We start from the raw sequence: 25,494 nt of genomic DNA on the forward strand, positions 1-25,494 counted from the left end.
TAATTTTTAGCGATATGTTGACCACATGTGTTTCCAGGGTTGTTCTAACTGGAACATGACATCTGTTCCTTTATAAACTTAGATGTTATTGAGAAAACATTTTTTTGAGAACAATGAAACCTATTCTTTTCAAATTCACTAATGACATTTTTTCTGAATATTTTACATGTGTTCTGAAGCCCTAGATTAATAAACTAATCTTTCCTATAGTTTGAGATTTAGTGAATTTTTCTTCCTTAATCCTTTAGGAACATTTTGAAAGGAATTTCATTACAGTTACATTTGCCATGCAAATAAGGTCTTTGCTTTTGAAATCTGTTCTCTTTGTGAATCTTCACTTTTTTCATGAACTTGACAACACAGCCTAATTGGGGGCACCACTACCTCTTGGGGAGGGGGGAGAGAATAAAGGTTCATTGAATTTTTAGCTCTCATAGTCCATTTGACTTTGAGAAAAGCCATGAAGTAAAATCTGGATTTTATTTTACTCATAATTACAGCCAGCTCATATTTAAAAGAGAATTTTTATAAGTATGAAACCATTTCATTACTTCCTTCACTCTTTAAAAGACAGTAGCCGGGGAAGTAAAAGATCTATACAGCTCATTCTTTTTCCCTTTGTGTCCGTAGGCAGAAGGAACCAAAGGCTGTTATGGTGAAATTACATTGAAGATGGTCCTACCCAGCCATGTTTGGTGGCAAATACTTTAAATTTTCCAGTAGGACAGTCAGGTTTCCAATGACAATTAATTTTCATCTTGATCACATATAGAAACTTTTCTTTCCTATATAAATGCTACTAAGACCAGTACCATAGGGTAAGAACATTGGACTGGAACTGAGATTTCTAGCTTCAGGTCTCAGCTCTGCCAGAGGCCAGATTGTGACCTTGGGCATATTACTTAATCTCTCACAGCCTCAGTTTCTTTATCTGCCCAATGGCGATAATTCTTCTAAGTATACAATTTACTGAGATGATGTACTTTGGAAAGTACTTTATAAATTTTAAAGCACTATATACATTTAAATGTAAGGTATTTATTAAAATATGTGTATGTTTCCCTGGGATGTTAGTTAATAAGGCAATCACAGAGTGATCAAACTGACCAAATTAAGATCAGGAAACTTTTGGCTAGACATAAAGGTCTCATAAACACTCAAAAGAATATAGTTGATTGCAAACTGCGTGGGCATTGTGACCCTGGGACCAAAAAAATGGACATAGTACCAGAATACTTAAATACTAATATGGAATTTTAAATTCAAATGTCACCTAAGTCAGCAGTTACTATTACCCTTCAACTTGTAATTTTATGTGTGTGTGTGTGTATTTATAACCTGTTGTTTTTCTCCACTAGGGACAGAAAATAAGAAATAGACAAAATAAACTAGGAAAGTCTTGGTTTAGATGTAGTAAAAAAATTTCCTAGTAGGAAAAGTTGCTAAACATTGTAAACAAATTTTTGAGAAAGATCTTGCAACTTATTTCCAGAGGTCAATTCAGTTTAATTCATTGAGCACCATTTTCATGAGTTCAAATCCAGCCTCTTACTAGCTCTGTGACCCTGGGCAAGTCACTTAACCCCATTTGCCTCAGTTTCTTCATCTGTAAAAGGAGCTGGAGAAAGAAATGGCAGACCACTTCTTTATCTTTACTGAGAAAATCCCAGGGGTCACAAAGAGTCTAGCATGACTGAACAACAACGAACAATATTGAGCACCTACTAAATGCCTGCTATGTGCAGGAAGCAAGACAGAATTGTGGATAGAATGAAAATGGAAGCCAGGAAGATTGGGATTCAAGACCAACCCCTGACATCAACTGGCTGGGTGACCCTGCAAAAATCACTTCACTTCTCAGTGCTTTCAGTAACTCTCTAAGATTTTAAGTCATAGGCATGGTGCCAACCTGCATTAGTAGAGGGATTTTCCCTCTCCAATGAACTAACAAGTCCAGTCTCTGGCCTACTATATCCAAGTCACCGTACCAGTCACTAAACATATAAAGATAACCAAACAATCTCTGTCCTTAAAAATATAATAGCATTTTTTTTTACCAATTTGGGATGGCTTGCATGTAAATCTCTCTTTAAGTTGAAAGAGTTAGACTAGAGGTTCTTTCAGGGTGCTGTTCAGCTTTATAATGATGTCAATAAAGCCAAACTAACTTATGCTTCTGGTGTTCTCCTCTTAATGATCTTGAGAGATTTTTTTTTACTAGACTTTAAGATTAAAAAAGTTTAGTCAATGTTTTAACAGATGAAGCTAGGCACAAAGGGAGGAAGAGCATGATGTAGGTGCTCTGTGTAAGGGGCCAATGAAGATGAATCCCAAAGTATCCTCCAATTATAGCTTTATATAAAATATCTGTGTAGTAAGATCTACATTTGACTTCTATCTTTGGGAATGGAGGATGGGAATAAATGAAAAGCACCCATAAATCAGGAACCATATTTTGATCACGAGTTTGTCCACTTTGTCAAAACTCCTACAAAGTAACTACATTGACTGTCAAATTTGACCCCTTGTACTTTTCCCCGTGTTTTAATGGACATTCTAATAAGCATTAAATTAAGAAAGAAATATAGACACAAACACAGAGACACAGAGAGAGACAGAGATAGAGACAAAGACAGAGAAAGAGGAGAAAGGAGAGAAACAGAGAGAGAGACAGAGAAAGGGAAGATTTAAAAAGAGCCCAAATAATTGACTATATCTTCAGCTACCAAATAATCAAAAGTTGATTTACTTTTGTCACAGAATCACAAAGAGTTGAAAGGGACCTTAAAGTTCATCTAGCCCAACCTTTTCTTGATTACAGAAATCCCTATTTTGACAAACCCAAGAAGGGATCACCTACCCTGTTCATAAAAACCTCCAATGAGTAGGGAGGGTGTCTCTGAGGCAGCACACTAGATTTTTGGAGTACTCTGTTAGGAAGTTTTTCCTAATATCAAGTCTTGTCTGCTTCTTTGTAACATTTATCAATTGTTATTTGTTCTTGCCATGTATTCAAATCCACCCGACCAGTATTTGTTGAGCTCCTGCTATTTGTCCAACATTGTGTTAGCTTATACATAAGAGAAGTAAAAGGCAAAATCCCTGTCATCCAAGACAATAATCTCATTGAGGACATGACTTACACACATAAAACAGAAAAAACTCAGGGCCTGAGAATAAGGTTAGATAGAGGAAGATCTTCCTAAGGGAGAGGGTGCCAGAAGCTCCAAAGGGGAATCTCCTATGGAAGAGAACAGAGAGAAAAAAGATAAAACACAGACATAGAGTTGTTGGGCTTCACATGGTCCTCAAGAATGCCACCTACATGTGGCCCTTACAGGGAGCCCCATTCTCCTAGGAATCAGAGCCTGATGGAGATGAAGAAAAAGAAAGAAGTTTCCCCAATGAAAGAGAAGATAAGAATTCAGAACCTCGTAGGAATCTATCTTGCCTTACAAGAAAGTAAAGGAAAAGGGGATGGGGGGTAGTAAGGTGACAGAAGGGAAGGCTGACTGGGGAATGGGGCAATCAGAATATATGCCTTCTTGGAGTGGGGGGGAGGGTAGAAATGGGGAGAAAATTTGTAATTCAAACTCTTGTGGAAATCAGTGCTGAAAACTAAAAATATTAAATAAATAAATAATAATTTAAAAAAGAATTCAGAGCCTCAATGAAAAAAAAACATAGGAGAGGAGATGAAGATACACAGACCCACTAAGTCCTACAAAGAGGCCTACAGTTTGCCATCTGTAACTCGTTGAAATGCGAAGGACTAGCATAGCAGGAAACTACTTGTATTTAGCAAGAACCCAGTCTTAGCACTTTGTGGTACCTGTTACAAGAGGGTAAAGCAGAGAATGATAAGGCCACACGTATGTGTGTTAGGATTTTTAAGGCACTTAACAAAATCTCTCCTGATATCCTCACTGACAAGATAGAGAGGTATAACATATAACTTTGAGATACACAAAGAACTTTGTACTTAGGAATTCTCCAAGGTAAGTGGTATAAATATTATCTTCATTTGGCAAATGAGAAAACTGAGTTTACCAATTTATCTATTGTGACCCAGGAAATAAGTCTGATAAAGTCTCTCCTACCATCCTTCAGGAAAAGATTGACATTTGTGTACTAGATGATAATGCAGTGAGATGAAGTTGTTGCTGGCTCAATTCAATGGTTCGATGTGAACTTGGAGGGATGTCTTTATTGGATCACGGGGATCTGTATTTACCATTTTTATCAATGACTTGAATGAAGACATCATATACCTATCAAACTTACACATGACTTGAGGCTGGGAAGGAAAGATGACTCATTGGATAATAGAATCAATATCCAAAAAGATCTCAAAGATGGAGCGGAACCTAAGAAAATGAAATTAAGTGGGTCAAATTTTAAGTCTTATACTAGGGTTCCAAAAATCTTCATAAGTATAAAATGGGAAGAGTTGTCTAGATAGCAGTTCATCTGAAAACAAATATGAGAGTTTTAAGGAATTGTCAGCTCAATATATATTATAGCAACCAATGCTAATGGCATTTTAGGCTGTATTTAAAGAGTATTAAGATGCAGAACAAGTCATATGATGGTACCACCATCTACACTATCCTGGTCAAACCGTATCTGGAGTACTGTGTTCAGTTCTAGGTGCCTGCTTGATTCTAGAAGAGGGATTGATAAGCTGGAAGGCCTCTAGCAAAGGATAGCCAGGATAGCAGTCTTAAGATCATGCCATGTTGGCTTGGATGGTTTGAAGAAAAATGGAGATATGTAGCCTGGAAAAAAACTTGGCAATGGAAAGAAGGTAGCATAGGGCTATCAGTTTAGAAGAAAAATATTCTTTTACTGCCTAGCTCCAGAGCACAGAACTAGAACCAATGGCTGTCCCTTGAAGAAAAAAATTTTTTTAACAATTTGAGATCTACCAAAAAGGAAATAGGCTGTTTCAGCAGTTAGTGGGCACCCCTTTGCTGGAGAACCTCAGGCAAAATGGGATGTGCACTGCTTGGAGATGTTATAGAGAGAATCTTCAAGGAAGATAAGTGTTGAACTAGATGGACCCTTAAGATTTCTGTGGGTCTGTGGCTAAGTATCATGAGAGATCACTGTGGGAAAGTTGAGGAAAAAGACTGTCCTTAATCTAGGCCTACAAGGCCTAAAGTACGTTTGGAGAAATGAATAACAAGATGGACATTCCACTCTGAGAGAACGTATATCATAGCCTCCTAAGGCAGCTAATCATGCTCCCTCCTTTAGAGAACAAAAAGCATTTAAGAGAAAAACAAATTATCCCCAAATCAAAACACAATGGCATAAATTCTTGCTACATAATTTTAAAATTATTCCACTGTTTAAATTTCATAGGAGCAGAAAGCCACAGCAGTATGTTGTCTGCCAAATTTTCCAAAACTGTTCCTCTACCCCGCCATAGACTACTGCTAGAAATAAGTTGCTTTTTAAAATAACTTTTTTTTCGAAGAGCTTGATATAAGGCATTGCTATTGTTAGCTTAGAATAAACTATTTTTATTTTAGGCTGCAATACAGACTTAATACCTTCTTTAAAAGTTTTCTACCTGTCATGCCAATTGAAGAAGTTCAGACAGTTGCACTGAAAAAAGAAATCTTAGCTTTCTTAAGGGTATTTGGCTGTTCTTCAGTGGAAATACCCGTAATTCTTTTATGTCAAAGTGTCAGCAAGTTTTTCATTAGCAACAATGGGAGGATTGCTTGGAAATACCCAGCACAGAAGCCAGACAACTCATTCTCATTTATTCTTGATGTTTCTCGTTGCCATGATTTCAGAAAATGTGGCAGTTGTGTTTAGTAGGATCTTGTGGCATTTCAACCTTGTTGAAAATTAGGATTCCACATTTAATTTAATTCTTCAGATATTTATTGTGTGCCTAGTGTGTGCTTGTCCAGTTGAAGAGGGTTAGACTGAGGCAGGTCCTCCTAAGTGAATCGACACTGGAAGCTCTAGAGGGATCCGTTAAGAGAGAAGAAGAGAGAAAAGAAACACATGCAGACATAAAGTGGTTGGGATTCTAGGAGCATTTTGAAAAGGGTTGACTGAAGTATGTACAATGTATTCACATAATGAGGGCAACTCAATTCAATCCAACAGCCATTAAATTCTTACTACATGGGAAGCACCATGGGGATCCAAAAGCAAGAATCCCTGCCCTCGATGACTCACAGTTTACTCATCAATGTGGCATGTCCACAGATAAGTAAATACAAAGTAATAGCTAGGTGGATCAGAGATGGCCTACAGTGGAAGAGGTGGCACCTAAGCTAATTCATAAAGGAAGACAATGATTCTAAGAGGCAGAGATGAAGAAAGAAAACCTTTTAAGAACAAGGGAATGGCAAATGCAGATAGAATGTTAACTTCAGGGAGAAGCTAGTGGTTGTGCTGGTAAATTTAACTTTCGTGTAGAGGGCATAGGAACCTGAAATGATGCTGGGAAAATGTTGAAGCCAGATTGTGTGTAGACTTAAACTCCAGACTGAGGAGTTTGTGTTTTATCATCAAGACAATGATTCATCCAAAGATTTGAGAGCCAGAAGGGGCCATTAGTTACATGATGTAGTTACACTTGCTGGCCTCCCTTCTGCTCTGCCATGAGCAATTTGGTGCATGTGGCTTCTGGAAAGCCGTTCAGCCTTGGCCAAGTCATCCAACTTCTCTAAGCCTTAATTATCTCATCTGTAAAATGAGACTAGACTAAAGCATCCCCGAAGTCCTTTCTGGTTATTCTATATGTGTCCAGTACCATTTCATTTTCTCAGTAGCGTACAGCTGAAAATAGTTGTACCTAAGTTTGATAAGGAAAAGAGGAAGGCTTGTATAATTCTTTTCCTATAAAAAGTTCCAGGAACTTCTATAATACCAACTCACTAGCATTGGCAGCACGTCTATAATTTCAAAGGTGTGGAGCAGCAGGAAAGGATAGACTGGAGATCCTCCATGTTGGGAATGATAGCCAGTTCTTGTTAAATCACAGCCCAAAACCCAAGAAGTACTTGAAGAAGAACCACCATTCAGGAATTTACATTCTCTGCCAAGAAGATGACAAAAGATGTAAAGAACATAAATATTTTCATGAAGATTGAGAAACATAGACAAATATTCCACTGAGAAGAAATTTGTATCTTAAAATAGTATATTAGAACAAAAAATTATTCATTATTTTTATATAACCCTTTAAGATTTGCAAAGTGTTTTCCTTACAACAACCTTGTGAAGCAAGTAATGCAAGTAGTTTAACATCATAGAACCTGAGACTGTAATAGGCTAAGTGGACTGGCCACCAGACAATAATAGCCCATGATCAGAGAGATAGTAAACATCTAAAGCAGGATTTAAACCCAGGGTTCCTGATTCCAAGTCCAACACCATTTCTGCTATGCCAGTGTTGCCCCTTCTGGCAATAAGATCAACAGAAGCCAGCCATCTGAGCAGGCTTTTATGGATTTAAAGTAGTTTATCCATGTCTCTCCTCCAATATGGTACCCAGGATCGAGCACATTGTCCATAGAAACTCTGATCATGGTGGAATGCAGACAGACTCTCTTAATACAGCTTAAAACAGAACTTCTATTTATAATGAGCTTATAGTCAATAAAATTCCAGATATTTTTCCTAGTAAACTAATCTCTAACCACCTCCCTAATATTATATCTATAAAATTTAATTTTTTTTAAATCCAGTATAAGATTTTACATTTATCTCCATTAAAGTCCTCTTGGATAGCTAAGTGGCACAGTGGATAGAGCACTGACCCTGGAGTCAGGAGAACCTGAGTTCAAATCCAGCCTCAGAAACTTACTAGCTGTGCGATCCTGGGCAAGTCATGTAACTCTGATTGCCTCCATACTTTAAAAAATCATCTTATTTGACTCAGCCCACTATTCTAGCCTTTCAAGATTCTTTTGGATATTGAATCCAGTGTATCTGCTATTCTTTCCCACCCCATCCTTATATGTCCTCTGCAAATATGATAAACTTATCCTCTCTGTCTTTATTCAAGTTACTAGTTAAAAAATGTTAAATCACACAGAGTGGAGTGCAGATCCCTGGGTAGTTCCACTGAATACCTCCTTCCAAAGTGATATTGAATTGTGAATGACTACTCTTTGGGTCCAACCAATCAAATATTCCAGATCTAACTAACTGTATTAATGTACAGCCAAAACTCATCTTCTTTTCTACAAGAATAGAGTGAATTTATCAAATGCTTTGCAAAATCTAAGTAAACTCTATCCAAAGACTGACCATGTCACCCCTAACTGTTCAAAGCATTCCCTTGATCAATCAATCTGTTCTAATCTTCATCCTTCTTGACCTCTCTGAAACCTATCACAGGGTGTGGGTCACTCCCTTCTACTGGATTCTCTGTCTTCTCTAAAGTTTTTGTGATACTGCTCTCTCCTACTTCTCCCTATTCCTTCTCAGTTTCCTTTGCTATTTTTTTGTTTTTTTTTTTCAAATGAAATTTTTCTTGCCTCCTTCCCTACCCCTTCTCCTCTGCTGAGAAAGCAAGAAAAATTAAACCTTTGTTACAAGCATGTATAATCAAATAAAACAAATTCACACATTGACAATATAAAAAACAGTCTCATTCTATGTTCTGAGTCCATCACCTATCAGTAACTAAGTATCATGTTTTATCATGAGACATCTGGAATTGTGATTGGTCACTGCCTTGATCAGTGTGGTGTTATTGTGTAAATTGTCCTCCTGATTCTGCTCCCTTCACTCTGTATCAGTTGCTTTGGGTCTCATCTAAGTCATGCTGCCTAGCCATAGGTGTCCCCCAAAGATCTGTCCTGGACCATCTTCTCTTCTCCCTCTGTGCAGTCTCTCTTGGTGATGTCAACTCCTATAGATTCAGTTATCACCTCTCCAGTGATGATTCTCAGATCTATTTAACTAGCCCTAACCTCTCTCTTGGTGTCCATTTTCAAATCTCCAACTGCCAATCAGACATTTCAAACCAGATATTTCACAAATATCTTAAACTATCCATGTCCCAAACATTCTCATATTTCAGAACTTTCCTTTTACTGCTGAGGGCACCATTCTCTTTTTCCAGTCACTCAGGTTCACAGCCAAGGTGTCATCCTCTGCTCCTTACTCAGTTCATATCATGTATCCAATCCATTGCCAGGGCCTATCACTTCTGCACTTGCAATACCTCTCATGCATGTCCCCTTCTCTCATCTGAAACCACCGCTGCCCTGGTGCAAGCCCTCATAATATCTTACCTGGACTATTTCACTAGCCTTATGGTTGGTTTCCCTGCCTCATTTTCCCCTTCTACAATCCATCCTCAACTCTGTCAGATTGATCTTCCTGAATAACAGATCTAGCTATGTCACTCCCCTACTCAATAAACTTCAGGGGCTCCCTATTAACCTCCAAGACCAAAAATAAAATCTTCTGTTTGACTTTTAAAGTCCCTCACAACGTAGTCCCTTTCCACCTTTGCCATTGTTTATACTTTGACTTCATCTATGTTTTATGTGACAATGGTCTTCCTTCTGTTTCTCACTTATGTCACTCCATCTCCTCACTCCATACCTTTTCTCTGGCTGTCTACCATGCCTGGAATCCTCTCCCTCCCGTGACTAGATAGATAGATGCTAAGGTCCTTCCTAGCCTTAAAATTCTGTTACTCTGTTCCACTGGGATAAGGAACTTATTTGGAGGTTGGATGTCTGAGATACTTGACTTGAACTATTGGCTTACTTCAGATTCGAACGTTGAAATGCCTCCACAAAGCATGTACCGCAAATGCCCATAATATGCTACTTGTCAAAGTCTCTAGAATATGCAATCTGCTGGTATTTCCCCAGCCCTCAACTTGAAAATGAATGAGAAGTCCAATCCATAATGCAAGTGCCAGCCTGGAATAGTATTACAGAATTCGATTGGTCTTCTACACAGGTAAAAGTGACAGTGCTGCCCCTGTTGTGATTCAATTTACATGAGCATGTGTGTAAGGACTGAATTGTAATTCCTATTTTGTCACAGACACAAAATACTCAGTTGGAAAACTGAGGAGGGAGTTACTTGAAATATTCTGGGAAATTAATTGTGTGAAACTAAGAAAAACAGTGTAACATTCATCTCTGACAGTTTCTTCCAAATTTATTTTAATGGAAGCATATTGCCCTGAGAAGCAGTCATCTGATACAGTAATGGGACAGCTCAAATTGCACTGTTATTGGCAGAAACTCACTATTAAGAACAAAACAGACATAGGACACTGGAGAAACTGTGAAAAGAGAATATCGTTACTATGAAAATTATTCCAAAATTAAAACATTCCTCTTTTTAGTCTTTTTTAAAGGCTAATTCAGCCTAATAGTGAAAAACAAAAACAAACTTGGAATAGCATCAGGTTTATTCTGTGCTTCCATACCTTTTATTTTATTATCTGCCTGATATAGGATGGTTTCAAATACAAAATTATTAATGTTTGGCTTCTTGCTTGACAATATTAGTACTGTTTTCCATAGATGAAAACTTCAAAACAGAGCAGATTCATATAAGATAATGTTTATGGAACCTTAGGAATACTGTGTATATAAAATTTTTTACTCATGAGAAATTCTGTCAAGAAAGAGATTCCTCATTTCTCAAACTCTAATCTCTGATTCACTTAGGCTTCTCATATTCTGTGAAATTGTCTGTCATATCAACAAGGTAGTAATAGTTCGTTCCTATGTTATTTGTATATCTCAAACCTTTATAGTAGTTTTTACAATTTTTAGTAGTTTGGGATTATTATTATCTGAAATTTACAGAGAAACTCTGTATTAATACTGTTCCTTTAGGGCATAATAAAGTCAAAGGCAGTTACTATCACTTTTTATTGTGATTCCATTTATGCAAACTCTCTTGAGCGATTATAAATATTATTTAGGAGTCTGTGCAATGTTTTTGATACAAGACCCATTTCCCAATAGAGAGGTCAAAAGATATGAGCAAATAGTTTTCCAAGCAAAAATTCAAACTATCAACAAATGCATTTAAAAAGCCCTTCCTTTGCACTGTGTCAAAGTATATATTGATTACAATGAATGCTCTTACCAAATTCTCCATGGAATTTCACTACCTAAAAAAAAGTTTCTTTGCTCAAAAATGGGTAATAGGTTTATAAGATTACTTGTTAAAATCAGTAATCTAATGTAACAGATTCAGAAGCATTGTGTGACTATTTTCATGGTGGTTTTTTTTTTACAAATGTTAATTATGAACACTATAGCATGAGATAACCATGTCCCTTGAAATGCTATTTCATTTGCCTTTGGATACATAAGACAACTCTTTTATTTGCTTTTCCAAGGAGAACTTATTAGACAGCCTTCAAAATGACTACACCTTCCTTTGGTTTTCTGGCCTTATTAGAAAATTTTAAAGAATGATATAAATCAGTTTCTCTAGCGGTATATTGCCTTCTCACTCACTGGACCAGGATCTCAGATTCAAAGAACTATTAGTTTAATGTTTATAGATGGTCTAAAACCTATGTTAGCCTTAATACTTTTCTCTCTACCTTTACCATTGTAGGAGTGAAAAAGGTCACATTGCACTTAGGGTCATTTTTTAATTTTCAAGAGTTAATCACCTAGTATCCAGCTTCTTTGAACCTTTATATTTATCTTATAGTCAAAGTCAAGATTTAGTTATGAAAGATAGATAGATAGATAGATAGATAGATAGATAGATAGATAGATAGATAGATAGGATAGGGACAGAGATAGATAGTTTGCATCCTATCTGTTTAGATATAGATGTTCAACTTAATAACACTGCCACTTTGAAAAACTGACTCAGAAAGAACAATTATCCCCATGTTTTTATGGGTAAGACAGTACTGTTTCTCAAATTTCATCCTGATCATTTCCTTGAGAGTCCTTGGATTTTTAACCATCATTTGATTAATTAGAGTCTTCATCATATTTCACCATGTATGTTGAGTGACATTAATATGAATTTAAATTTGTTCAGTTTGGGCTTCCCTTGGTGTTGTTTTTCACATAGGTATGCACTTCATGTTGAGATTTGAGCAATTTCCACCTATGACTACTAAAACTCCCTTTTGTAAACTGGGCTCTCTTGTGCTTTAGTCACATTCACCTTTTCTAACCATCGATTCAAGGCAGCTATGTAGTGCAGTGGATAGTGTGTGGGGTGTGGAGTCAGAAAGACCTGAGTTTGAATCCTACCTCAGACACAGACTGGTTTTTGTGACTCTAGGCAAGTCACTTGACCTCTCTATGCCTCTGTTTCCTCACCTACAAAACGGGGATAATAATAGCATTTATCTCTTGGAGTTTCTGTGAGGACAAAGTGACATGTGCAAAACATTTTTCAAACCTCAAACACTAAATAAGTGCTACCTACATAGCTTTCACTAGCATGAAAGGAGATAACTCAGCCTTGAAGTTCAAGACAAGAGAAAGGCAAAGAACATGTTTAATATCGCTTTGGTTTTCTAGAGGTCATGGCACCATAACAACATGGATGATATGACACCTTAAAAATAGTACTTTCGGATTGTTCCAAGTGGATAGAATAGAGAGAAGACTGCATATCCCTGCAGATCATTAATTGTTGGAGCACTCAGATCAGTAATTCATGATGGAATATTTTCTTGGGCATCTTAGTCTATTGTACTGTAGCATATGAATCTGAGCTCCATTTTGTTTCTCCCAAAGGGACCTATTGGTTTACCAGGAGAAGTTGGTATAACTGGAAGCTCTGGTGAAAAGGTAAGCTTTTTATTTACTTTTGTTTATAACTAGGGGTCTTAGGCTAAATTCAAAGATGATTTAATTTCCTTTAGTAAAAGGCATGTTGGATCTCATATAAAATATATGTTACCCATATACTCTAAGAGCTTAAGCTTTAATGCAACAAAGTTGACCATGTATCGATTTTCCTAAAGACAAGATACGTTTTTCTTAGAGAAGAAACAGTCTGAAAAGAAAATATGAGATTGCCAGCCAAGCACTGTGCCTGTAAATTTTCTTTGAATCTTTATTTATCAGAAAAACAAGCTAAAGGGGAATGTAAGCTCCTTGGGGGCTGGCACTGTCTTTCTTTTACTTATATTTGTATTCCCAGGCATAGGGCCCGCCAGGCATATATTAAGTGCTTAATAAATGCTTGTTGACTTTGACTTTTAATAAAACAAGGAAGCAAAAATTCCCTCATCTTAGCAGGACCAGTCTCTGTTCCAACTCTTCTCTCACAATAGAAGAATCAGGTAGTTTCTTCTAAGTAAACCTGGTTATAAGCTGTGGAATTTTAATTTGATTAATGAGGTCTGTGAGATTATTCCCCCAGAAGTGATTTTCCATGATGAGCTCCCAGACTTAAAAAATAAAATAAAAAATAAGGCTGATTCTCCATTGGAACTGGCAAAAGCACCGTCTTCTATTCCTTCTTTTTCCTTTGATCCCAACTTTATAATGGACTTATAGTTAATAACCATGCATAAATTTCTCTCCTCTAGCTAAAGCATGACTTACTCTCCTACAAACTGAAAGGATGGCATGCCCTTCCCTGCAAAAAAAGTCTTACAGTAGTATCCATTGCACACAGTAAAATGATGACATGAAATTAAATTAATTAGATAATATTACACCTGGTTCCAATTGCCTACAAGCTATCTCTACTTGGACACCCTCTCTCCACTATGAAACTGTCATGTTGAAAACAGAATTAATCTTCCTTCTTTCTCTCCAAAGCTGATGCCTTTCCAAATAACTATCATTAAAAAATAACCATCCAAATAAGCCATCTATACTTTTACTGGAGTTATTAATAAAGTAGTAAGCTGCACACAACCAAGCAGAGATCCACGAGGCACTCCACCAAAGACTTCATTCCAAAGTGACATTGAATATTTAATGACTAGTTTATGACATTGAACAATTAATGACTAGTTTAAAGAATGATATAAATCAGTTTCTCTAGTGGTCCATTGCCTTGTCACTCATTGAACCAAGATCTCACATTTAAAGGACTATTAATTTAATGTTTATAGATGGTCTAAAACCTATGTTATCCTTAATACTTTCTCTCTACCTTTATCATTGTAGGAGTAAAAAAGGCCACATTGCACTTAGAGCCATTTTTAATTTTCAAGAGTTAATCACATAGTATCCAACTTCTTTGAATCTTCATATTTATCTTACAAAGTCAAGATTTAGTTATGAAAAATAGATAGACAGACAGACAGACTGATAGATAGATAGATAGATAGAGATAAATGGGTGTATGGAAGCTCTGGTGAAAAGGTAAGCTTTTTATTTACTTTTGTTCAACTAGTTCTGCATCCCTCCCACTGTACTATCATCTACTTAATATCATAATCATCCTTCTTTTCTGAAAAGAATTGAACAGAGAGACTTTATCAAATTTTCTCTAAAATCTGGGTAACCTATTTCCCATGAATTCTCTATTATACTAATTCAATAACCCAAACCCCGTGAAAAAATGTGGTCATTGTGGCAAGATGTGTTCTTGATTAAACCATGCAAATTCTTCGTGACCACCATTTCCTTTTATAACTATTTACTAAGTGTCCCTTTAATAATTGTCCTAGAATTTTGTCAGGAATCAAAGTCAAACTCACTGACCTCTGGCCTGAAGATTCCATTCTCTTCTCATTTTGGAAAATCAGGATAACACTTGCCTCTCAGAAGTCATGCAATATCTTGCCCATCTTTCAAAGATTACCAGCATTAACACCCTCTACTCCTTGCAATTGCCTCCATCTGCCAAGCATATTTTTGCTTTTCTGTATTTGAGCTCAATTGTCTCTTTATTTGGAAGGCCTTCTCTTCTTTCTCCTTTTGATCCAAATCTGCTTTAAGGCCCAGCTCAATTCCTGCTGAACTCCATTAAATTTTCATAAAATACTAATTTCTCCTTTTCTAAACTCATGTGGCATTTATAGTCAGTGGTATACAGCTTAACCTTGTTTCATCAAATGAAATAAGTTTAGTAAAGCCCATTGTAAGCCATGGAGCATCATATAAATTTCAACTCACTATTTTATTGATGATGACGATGACAATGATGATGATGATGATGATGATGATGGTAATAACAAAACTTGTTTCCCAGTATTTTGTCTTCCCAACCAAGTCATAAGTTCCTTGAGGACAGGATGTCTTCAGGATATTTTAAGAACAGGAGGATGTCTAACACCTCTTTTTGTCATATCTTCCCATCCCATTCTCTAATGTCTAAGATAGTAGTCATTTATTCATTAAGTATTTATTAAGCCTACACTACGTGTCAAGCATTAGAGATTTTCAAAAACTAAAAAAAAGTTCCTGCCCTCAAGGGTATTATATTCTATTGAGAAGAAATAACATGTACATGCCTTAAAAGTACATGTAGAATATATAGATACAATAGATACAAAGTAATTTCTAGGAGAAGCGTACCAACAACCAGAGGAATCAGGATAGATTTTTTGAAGGAGGCAGCACTTGACCCGGGCTTTTGAAGGAAAGAAGGGATTATATGAGAACAAAATAAGGAAGAAGTACATTCTAGTCATGGGGGAAGCTCATACAAAAGTCCAGAATTAAGAGAGAAAAAGCCATGTATAGCAAACAGGCAAGTTTGGTTGGAATGTAGACTACATGAAGGCCAGTTGTATACAATAAGCCTGGAGACATAGAGAGAAGCCAGATTGTTAAGGGTTTCAAATCTCAAACAGAGCAGCTTATAATTGATCCTGGAGTAACAGGGATCCACTGGAGTTTATTGAGTTGGAGAATTACAAGGCCTGTGCTTTGGGATTAGCAGATTGGCAGTTTTGTTGGAAATGGATTGGAGAGGGGGAAAACTAATGCAGAAATATCAATTAAAAGACTATCACAATGATCCAGATGAAATAGGGCCAGAATTAAGATGAACAAGCCAAGTGATTAGAAAGAAAGTGTGAGATGTGAGAATGATTATGAAGCTAGAATTGGCAGTACTGGCAAGTGATTGGATATGAGGGATGAGGGAGAAGGAGCAATCAAGGCTGTCTCTGAAGATATGAACCTGGGTGACTGGAAGGATGATGGCACCCTTAACAAAAATCAAAAAGTTAAAAAAGGGGATCAGTCTGGAGGTGGGAGTGAGGGGATTATGACTTCTGTTTTGTACATTTTGAGTTTGAGATGACTAAAGGACATCCAGTTAGAAATGACCAAAAGGTAATTAGTCATGCGGGCCTGGCTCTCAAGACAAAAATCAAGGATAAATACAGAGATTTACGGTCATCTGCATAGAGATGAACCATGAGAGCTGATGTGATCACCATGAAACAAAGTATAAGGAAAGAAAAGAAGAGGGCTCAACATTGAGTCTTAGGGTACATCTATTCATATGGGGTTGGGTATGGATAATGATCTAGCCAAGGAGACCAAGGAAAGAAAAAGATCCTCCCCCCACCTCCCTCCCTCTCCCTCTTCTCCCTCTCTCTCCCTCTTCCTCCCTCCCTCCCTGTCTCCCCCCTCCTCCCTCCCTCTCCCTCTCTCTCTCTCCCCCCCTCCCTCCCTCCCTTCCCTCCCCTCTTCTGTCTCCCCCCTCTCTTTCTGTCTCCCCCCTCTTTCTGTCTCCCTCCCATCTCTTCTGTCTTTCTGTCTGTCTCTCTCTCTCTCTCTCTCTCTCACACACACACACACACACACACACACACACACACACACAATAACATATCTAGAAGGTAGTCAACATTATCAGCAGCTGCAGCATTGATCAAGAAGGATGAAGTCTGAAAAAAAGTACACTATATTTGACAGTTAAAGCTCATTGGTAAATTTGGAGGGCCCAGTTTTAGTTGAGTGTTAAGCATGTTGGATCTGGCCAGCAAATACTAGCTGATTACTTTATTTGTTGACTGAGATAAATTTAATGAGTAATAAAAATCAGTACGAATGGAAGCATTTCAGAATTTTAAGTAACTGTGATGTTTCATCTTTCTAATTTACCTCTACATGTTGGTATATGCTCAAAGTTTATAAAAGCTCAAATAGTATTAAGAGGAATTAATATTTGCTACTCAAATACACAGAACTATTACTCTGTTTGATTTGCGTCTGGTTTTAATTGCGTGCCCCCAATTCCAAGAATATATTCTGTAACATAACAAGTGAACAAGCTAAAGGAACAGACTTCTGTACAAGGGTTATACAGATTAATTAGTAAACATTTGCAGTGTACAATAAAACTCTCAACCCTCACATTTTTCTATATACCATCAAATCTTTAGAATTCTCCACTTGTAAGGCCTTTTCATATGGTATATAGATGTTTTTGTCATGTTTACATGAGTATTACCTGTAACATTACTTCATCCCTGGAACTCACACAGCAACAGACCCCTCTGCCCCCGGGGCCTCTCTTTCCATTGACTGGAGATGGAGAAATCCTACCCAAAGCTCAGTTTAGGGGTGCGCAGGCCAGCCGTATCTTTATTTCCCACCAGGCTGCACTCCTCTTGACTTTTCCATTATGCTTCTCCCTAAGGTACCTTCCCCAATGAACCCTCCCCTCAGCTGCTTTTCAGCTTTCTTTTATGTGTTGTCATACTGTCTTCCCCATCTGATTGTAAGCCACTTGAGACCAGGGACTATCTTTTGCCTTTTCTTTGTATCCCCAGTGCTAAGCACAATGCCTGGCAAATATTAAGCACCTTAAAATATTTGACTGACTACATTTGCCTCAAGTTAATAAGAGTTTTCCTGCCAGTCCCTGAAAAAAGAAATTTGAAGATGATTCTACTATTCTAAAAGTTTATTTATTTTTAAGACAAAGCTTCTTTATACAGGTGTCCCAAAATTCTTAGTGTAGTTTTAAGCTATTAGAACTTAAAAATAATTTTTTAGAAAAAACAACACACAAATTTTAAAAGTTTCGGAATTGAACCACATTGGAGATAAAGGAACGTTGCTGTGGATACGTAAAACACCTAAAGATTCTTCTTTTCTTTTCTTTTTTAAAAGGGAGACCGTGGGAGCCCAGGCCCAGTGGGCCCACCTGGAGAAAAGGGAATTATGGTAAGCAGTCAGTGGTTTAAAAAGCATTTACTTCCATAGAACCGATAAAATAAAGGCACTCCAGAAGCAGGTGTGCTTGTCTGGAATTAAAGAAAGTATAAAGTATCATTTTATATAACACATTTCTATTAGCAATTTCCCCTTTAAGAGGATTCACAGAATTCTTTTTTAGGTGATTTAGGGAATTCACAGGCAAGCATATAAAATTATAGAAAATACATGTCAGATGGCATAGTTAAACGTAAGCAAGAGATTAAAAGTTTTAAGTAATTAATGAAAGCACCAAAGAGTAGTAAAATATAAGAAAATATCAATTAGTATTCTGCTACTGCTTATAATTTCACAATGTAAATTTAGGATATGTTCTATCATGGCCACTGTGAAAACTGCAAAGGGGAAAAAAACCCTATTTTATGAACCCATGATGTAGGGTGGGAAACTCATTTAATTCTCACAGAGTCACAAGGAACCTCAAAAGTTGCATAGTTCAACCCATATCTGAATAAAAAGGATTTCCTCTCCAGAATCCTTTTCAAGTGGTCATCCAGGCTCAGCCCAAAAACCTATGATAAGGAACCTACTACCTCCCAAAATGGCCAATTCCATTTTTGGAGAGATAGCATTGTTAGAAGCATTTTCCCCCTCATGTTGAACTGAAATCTTCCCTGCAGTAATTTTTTCCCCTTGTTTATAATATTCTTTTTAAATAAAAGAACTCAGAACCAAAGATTAATCTGCACCCTTCTCACCTATACAAGACAGCAATAAGTGATAGCCTTTGTATCTAGGTCGCATATTTCCAGGTCATAATGTGGTTTCACAGTAAGATAAGAAATTGAACAGCTATTTTTTTCAATTTCTGAATTTTTCTTACTTCCAATATCTCCGAAGAGATTTTGATCTCCTGAGAGCATCCCATGATGCTTCCAATGATGCACATTTTAGTATCTCACAATCATTTCTTAAGGGCTTGCTCTTTGTTTTGACTGCTCAACTGTCAAAAATGAATCCAGTAGGTCCTAAATATGTTTGTCTGCTCTTGGCTAAAAAAAAGTTTAGCAAATTTAAAGATAAGCAACAAGAACCAACCGTGTCTTGAGGGATTCACTGAATCGGTGTTACTATCATAAAATACAGTAATGATTTCAGTACCTTGTCACATTCTTCATAAGCACATTTGCCATCCATATCTTTTAGTATTTCTTAGACAAGATAGCCTTCTTGGAGTTTTCAGAATATGGTGTCATTGAAGTGCTTTTCTGTCCATGACTAGAAACCATAGTATGAGATGAGGCATGTACTGTGTGATACATACTAACAAAAAGAGGTTCCCACTATTGTGCTACTGGTAAATGTTTAGCAACCACCTATCAGCGACAGAGGGAAATGGGATGAAATGTATCCACAACATACTTACAAATTTAATTTTCATCATTAATATTTTCTTCATCATTTTCTTTAGTCTAAATAGTCTTAATTTATAGCATTTGCCAATTTCCAAGATAACACACTAAAAATTTAATAATCAGCTCTTGAGAACCAGATCAAGCAGACTCCTACCTGTTCCTCTGTAAACACATTAACTTTATTTCTCTAGACTATACCCAGGGCAACCTCTGTGGCATTCCACACCTTGGGATGACAAAGAAGCTTTGATAAATTGTCATTTGGAGGAGAGGGATAGTTTTGTGGCCTACTGTAACTTGTCTTCAATGTAAAGCAACTGAATCTAAACCTTTTGTAATACTTTTTACATTTTTATTTCAATTACAGGGATATCCTGGACCTCCTGGAGACCCAGGGCCCATAGGTCCTCTTGGATTACCTGTAAGTACAAAAAAAGATTTTCATTGTTTCCATCTAAGACCTGCTTTTAAATCCATCTTTCTATTGTGAAATCACTATGACCTAGTGGAGCCAGCATTAGCTTTGGATTCAAATGACTTTGGTTTGAATATTGACTCTGCTACTTCTGATAGTGTGACTTTTTGCACAGGACTTTACATCTCTGCACCCCACTCAATTTCTCCATCTGTAAAATAGAGATAGTGATATCTTGTCTACCTACCTCACAAATTTACTGTGAGGCTCAAATGAGAATGTATGTAAAGCATTTTAAGAACCATCTAAATGTCATTATTATTTTCATTTATTTTTTTTAAATCTCATCCTTAAATTGGCCTAAAGTATATTTATCATATTTAGTTAAACATGAAGAAAACATGACTTTAGAGATTTCCTTACCCAACATGTTCCTGATGGTGCAAACGGCAAAGGAGTCTACAACCTCAGGCTAAAAGCCAAAAGCTTAAAAAACCCTACATAATTGCTATGTATAAGCAAATAGAGCCATTGAGACTTGGTGCCCAAAGAAAGACTACTGCACATTCAGGCATCAATTTCCAAAGCCTAAATACATTCTCAAAACATAGAAAGATTTCATGGAAAGTGGGGTGGATCTTTGTTTACAATAAATTTTGATTTGTAAATATTTAAAAGGAAGTAAATATTTGCTTCAAAAATAAAGTTTTAAATTTTAATTTTGTTTCAAAAGTTTAAAAGGGTACCATTTGTAGCTTGGACAAGTTTTACAGGTAAAGGACAAAATGTTTTCTAGCTTAGCTGCTTACAAAACTGAGTCAGGTGTTGTGTATTTGAATGTGAAGTCATGGATTTAGAGCTGGAAAGACCTGAGAGTTCACTGAATCAAATGAATCTGAGCCTTCAGATTCCCGGAGCAGTGATGACAGCACCACTACCAATTCATCGTTTCTGTTGGGGGTTGTATATACTTAAAGCTCATCCTCTCTTTTTGTAAGTTCCCAGGTGTTTTGTGTCCACATTCACATGTACACATAGACACAAACGGTTTCAAGTTTAAGATGCTCTGAGATTCCATTCAACCTAAGTCTTGTTTGAGCAGACCAACCCCTAATGCTATCTCAGTGCCCAAATTTGGTTCTCCAGTTGTGTCTTTGATTTGAAGAGTGTGACTAGGGCTAGTAATGAATTTTAATTGGCTTAACAATAAATCCATGCATTCAACAAGTATGTTAAGTACCTTCTATGTGCAAAGAAGTACACTTTCTCTAAAGGTGGCTGTTTTTACTTTCAAATAGATTTTTTCTGGTCTTTTCACTAATTTTAGAGCATATACACAAACATACATACATATACACACACATATATTATATGTATTGTATATGATATCCATATATGTATATGTGTATATATGTATATCATATATGTTTCATATAATATATACACACGTACATGTGTGTGTATATATATGTATCTCTAACCCTTAGCATAGTAGCTAGTACATTGTAAGAACTTAATAAATGCTTGGTCCCTTTCCTTTCCTTAAAAGCTCTTCTGATTTTATTTTCAAGACTATAGGAAAACGTTTTTATCAGCCTTATTAAGTATATTCTGTTCTTGGCCCACAGCCCCCACTATTTAAGTTGTGATCAAAAAATCCACAACCTCTTTTCATTACATTTTGTAATCATCTCTTTACTTACACTGTGGTGTGGTATAAAAAAGTCATTGAAATGGAACTGGAAGGGCTTAACCAGTTCTAATACCAGTTCTGCCCCTAACTAGTGGCACGATCGTTACCAAATTACTTTACCTCTTATGACCACCATATCCTCTTCTGTAAAATCTGTGATTTCCAAGTTCATTTTTAAATTGAAATTCAGAGTTCTCATGTTTTTATATGCTTTTCTATTCAGGGTCACGTAGGTACAAGGGGGCTACCTGGGCTACAGGGTCCAAAGGGACGAAGGGTAAGTAACATTGGAAGATAAAAAGTGTCTTAATCAGGAAGATAGTTTCAGTATAAGTGTTAGGCGTGGAGAAAATATTGGTGCATGCTCTTGGTTAATGTACTTGTCAAGTTTCATTATGTAATATGAACTCTAGCCATATTAACTGAAATATGTATTTCATTTTTTTGTAGGGGGGAAGGCAGGGCAATTGGGGTTAAGTGTCTTGTCCAAGGTCACACAGTTAATAAGTGTATCAAGTGTCTGAGGCCTATGCTCTACTCACTGAGCCACCTAGCTGCCCCAGAAATGTGTATTTCAGAAGCCTCCTAATGCCACAGCAATTTTCAATCTCCCTTACTCAAAATCTCACTGTACCAAAGAGTTTCTTAACCTCATTAGCCACCTCCAACTCCACCATTTTCAGTCACTTTGAATGTGAGAATGCATTAAGTAAAAGGACTCCCCATTAAGAGAAACTAGATGCATCAGGGAATTAGTCATTCCTTGACACAATAAAAGAAAACCATGAAAATATAAAGACAACAGAGAGATAGGGTCAGAATAAAGAGAATGAGTAGTGAACCTGGAAGCAATCAGAGCTACACAAGTTTTATTGAATCAATAATTCACTCCATGCTGGATAAAATGAGATAAGGAAATTCTTCTTTGCTTTAAAAAATTTATGAGTTACTCATTCCTTAGACAACAGAATACTGAACACTAACCTTATTTATAATGTGAAAATTTTAAAAGGATTTTTCTGAGGCATCTCAGTAAAACAGTAGTTAAATCTGTGAGCCTGGAGTCAGAAAGACCTGAGTCTAAATCTGGCCTCAAATACTTGTTTTGTGACATGGGATAAGTCACTTAACCTGTCTCAGCCTCAGTCTCTTCATTTGTAAAATGAAGATAATAATGAAATAATATTTGTAAAAAATATCGCAAACCTTGAAGCACCACATCAATGCCAGCTATTGTGATTTGTAGATAACCATATTCTGAGCTATAGGTCATTGAGTGAGGAAAAGAAGGAGGTTTGTTTGTTTTAGCTTAAAGGATCCTCAGTTTCTGCATCTGTTTAAAAAAAAACATTAACAGTAAATAGCAATGTTTCATATTTATTATTAGTAATATTTTGTTCTCATTTGTATTTTTTATTTTTATTTTTAGGGGCCTAGAGGTCTAGATGGCCTCCCAGGAGAGCAAGGAATGCAAGGTATTAAGGTAATGGTTAATTTCCTCATTGTATATTCACTTAATTTCTACAGTTCTGCCCACCTACCCCACAAAGGCAGATAACATCTGGTTAACAGAACTCAGTTCTGAATTCTCTCTTGGTTAACAGAGGGAAAATATTAATAAATTTTCCTCCCAATGTACACACCTCAAAAAGAAAAACAAACAAAAAAACCCAACTGTTTTCACTACGGAGTTGCATGCTTTGTTTATTGTGTTGTGTGTGTGTGTGTGTGTGTGTGTGTGTGTGTGTGTGTGTGTATACAGACATGCACACAAAGATACATCTGTGGGTAAGAGCCTACATTCATGCTGAACTTATTTGATATCAATTCTTTGTTAGGGAGAAAAAGGTGATCAGGGGAAAAAAGGTCTTTATGGACTTATCGTAAGTCATCAACATATTTCAGATTAAGCATGAATATTCAAGTTTGACCAGTCTTTCTTGGTTATTTATTACCTAACCTAGCTTTTCCTTTATCTCTTGTCTAGGGTAAGGCTGGAAACCCAGGAGAGAGAGGTGCTCAAGGTAAACCAGTAAGTAATGAAAAATCAGTACTAAGTCATATCATAATAACAAAAATATGGCCACAAATGGAGAGGGGAGATTGAGCAATCAAGAAGGCCTGGCGTCTGAGCCTTCTTCTTATTAGTAGCTTTGCAACCATGGGGCAAGTCCCTTGGCCTCTCTAAGCTTCAGTTCCCTCACCTACAAAATGGGGATAATACAATAATATAATATAATAGTTTTATAATATACAATAATATAATATCTATAGTTCTCACCTCACAGGATTGTCGTGAGGATGAAATGAGATGTGGGTAAAGGGCTTTGAAATGTTAAAAGGCAATGTAAACATCAGTTATCTTTATCTTCAGTCACATAACCTGCATATCTATATATGGAAGACATGTATACATATACATATGTATTTATGTGTGTGTAAATATGTATATGATAATATAACATGTATCTATATTTTAGATAATATAACATTATTATATAATGCAAATACATATAAAAATAAATCTTTGCATATACATATTTTATATATGCCTTTATATAATATACCTGTATGTTTATGTAAAGATATTTATACATATTTTATATATTATACATATACATATATTTATACATATTCATATTATATGCAGATATTATGTGTTATATTTTCATATATTACATGTGTTATATGTTCTAATAATATGTGTTGTATGTTAATGTGTTATATTATTGGCATATTATTATAATTGTTGATATGTGATTATAATTAATAATAGATTGTTTTATATGCTAATATGTTCTATATTACATACATGTATAATACACACATATTTGTAAATATATGTGAATATACTGCCATTTAGATGTAGATTCATATATGCGTATGTATTAAGCATTAGGATAAAAATTGCTGAGTCTTCCCCCTCCTTCCTTTAATCGAGTGCTTATATTGGGCAAATTACCTTCTTTGGGTGACAGTGTCCCTGTCTGTGAAGGTGGTCATTATTATATTTCAGAATTAGACTGAGCCTTTTACAACAGTGACACCAGTTAACATTTCTGTAGCAATTTAAGGATTGTGAAATTCTTTGCAAATATTGTCTCATTTGACCCTCACAACCACTTTGGGAAGATAGGTGCTATTAGTATCTGCATTTTGCAGATGAGGAGACAGAGGTCCACCAGCTTGCTCAGGGTCACACAGCTAGTCAGTATGAGGCCAGTTCTGAACTCTCAAGTTTTCCCGAATCGAAGCCCCAGTACTTTTCCCATGCTGTATTGTAGCTGCCTCTAAAATCTTAAAGGTATATTTTTAACTAACTCTAACCCTCTTCAATAAATTCCATGCATTTTAATCATTATAAAATGTTTTATTTCAACTTTTTTATATTACTTGATGATCAATTTACCAAGCCATAGGTGTTGTATTTTGCCTTCCAGATAAAGTCCAGGCTCCTTAGCCTGGTAGTTCAGACCCTCCACCATCTGTCACCACCTCACCTTTCCAATATTTTCTCAATTTATTTCCTCCTACATACTTTAAACTCTGGTAGAATGAACTGCTTACTTTTCATTCTCTCATCCAGGCCTCATTTCTGCCCACTTCCCTTTACCTGGTCTCTCTGAACATCAACATCCCCCATAGCCTTTAATGCACAGCTCAAATACCACCTCCTCAAGAAAATTTTTCTCAATTTTCCCTGTCAGCAAAAAATTCCACCACCACCCCCAGACCTCACATACAACTTTACACACACCTCTTTTCTGTCCTTACTAAATATTGTTTTGTATTATAGCTGTAAATGGATTTTATCCATCTATTAAACTGCAGTCTCTATGAGAGCAAAGATCATGCTTTATCTAGGCATTAGACAGATAATCAGTATTA

The 25,494-nt window shown here is 36.4% G+C and overlaps 1 protein-coding gene across 1 annotated transcript in view; it reads left to right on the top strand.

Annotated features, from left to right (window-relative positions):
- Positions 1–25,494, top strand: part of COL24A1 (collagen type XXIV alpha 1 chain) — a 378,533-nt gene that overhangs the window by 230,437 nt on the left and 122,602 nt on the right. Inside the window, exons 30-36 of the mRNA XM_036755470.1 lie at positions 12,738–12,791; positions 18,039–18,092; positions 19,866–19,919; positions 21,830–21,883; positions 23,036–23,089; positions 23,445–23,489; positions 23,594–23,638. Coding sequence (XP_036611365.1) covers positions 12,738–12,791; positions 18,039–18,092; positions 19,866–19,919; positions 21,830–21,883; positions 23,036–23,089; positions 23,445–23,489; positions 23,594–23,638 — 360 coding nt within the window. The remainder of the gene's footprint in view (positions 1–12,737; positions 12,792–18,038; positions 18,093–19,865; positions 19,920–21,829; positions 21,884–23,035; positions 23,090–23,444; positions 23,490–23,593; positions 23,639–25,494) is intronic.

This window comes from Trichosurus vulpecula, chromosome 4, assembly GCF_011100635.1.
Source record: "Trichosurus vulpecula isolate mTriVul1 chromosome 4, mTriVul1.pri, whole genome shotgun sequence".
Taxonomy (NCBI): Eukaryota; Metazoa; Chordata; class Mammalia; order Diprotodontia; family Phalangeridae; genus Trichosurus; species Trichosurus vulpecula.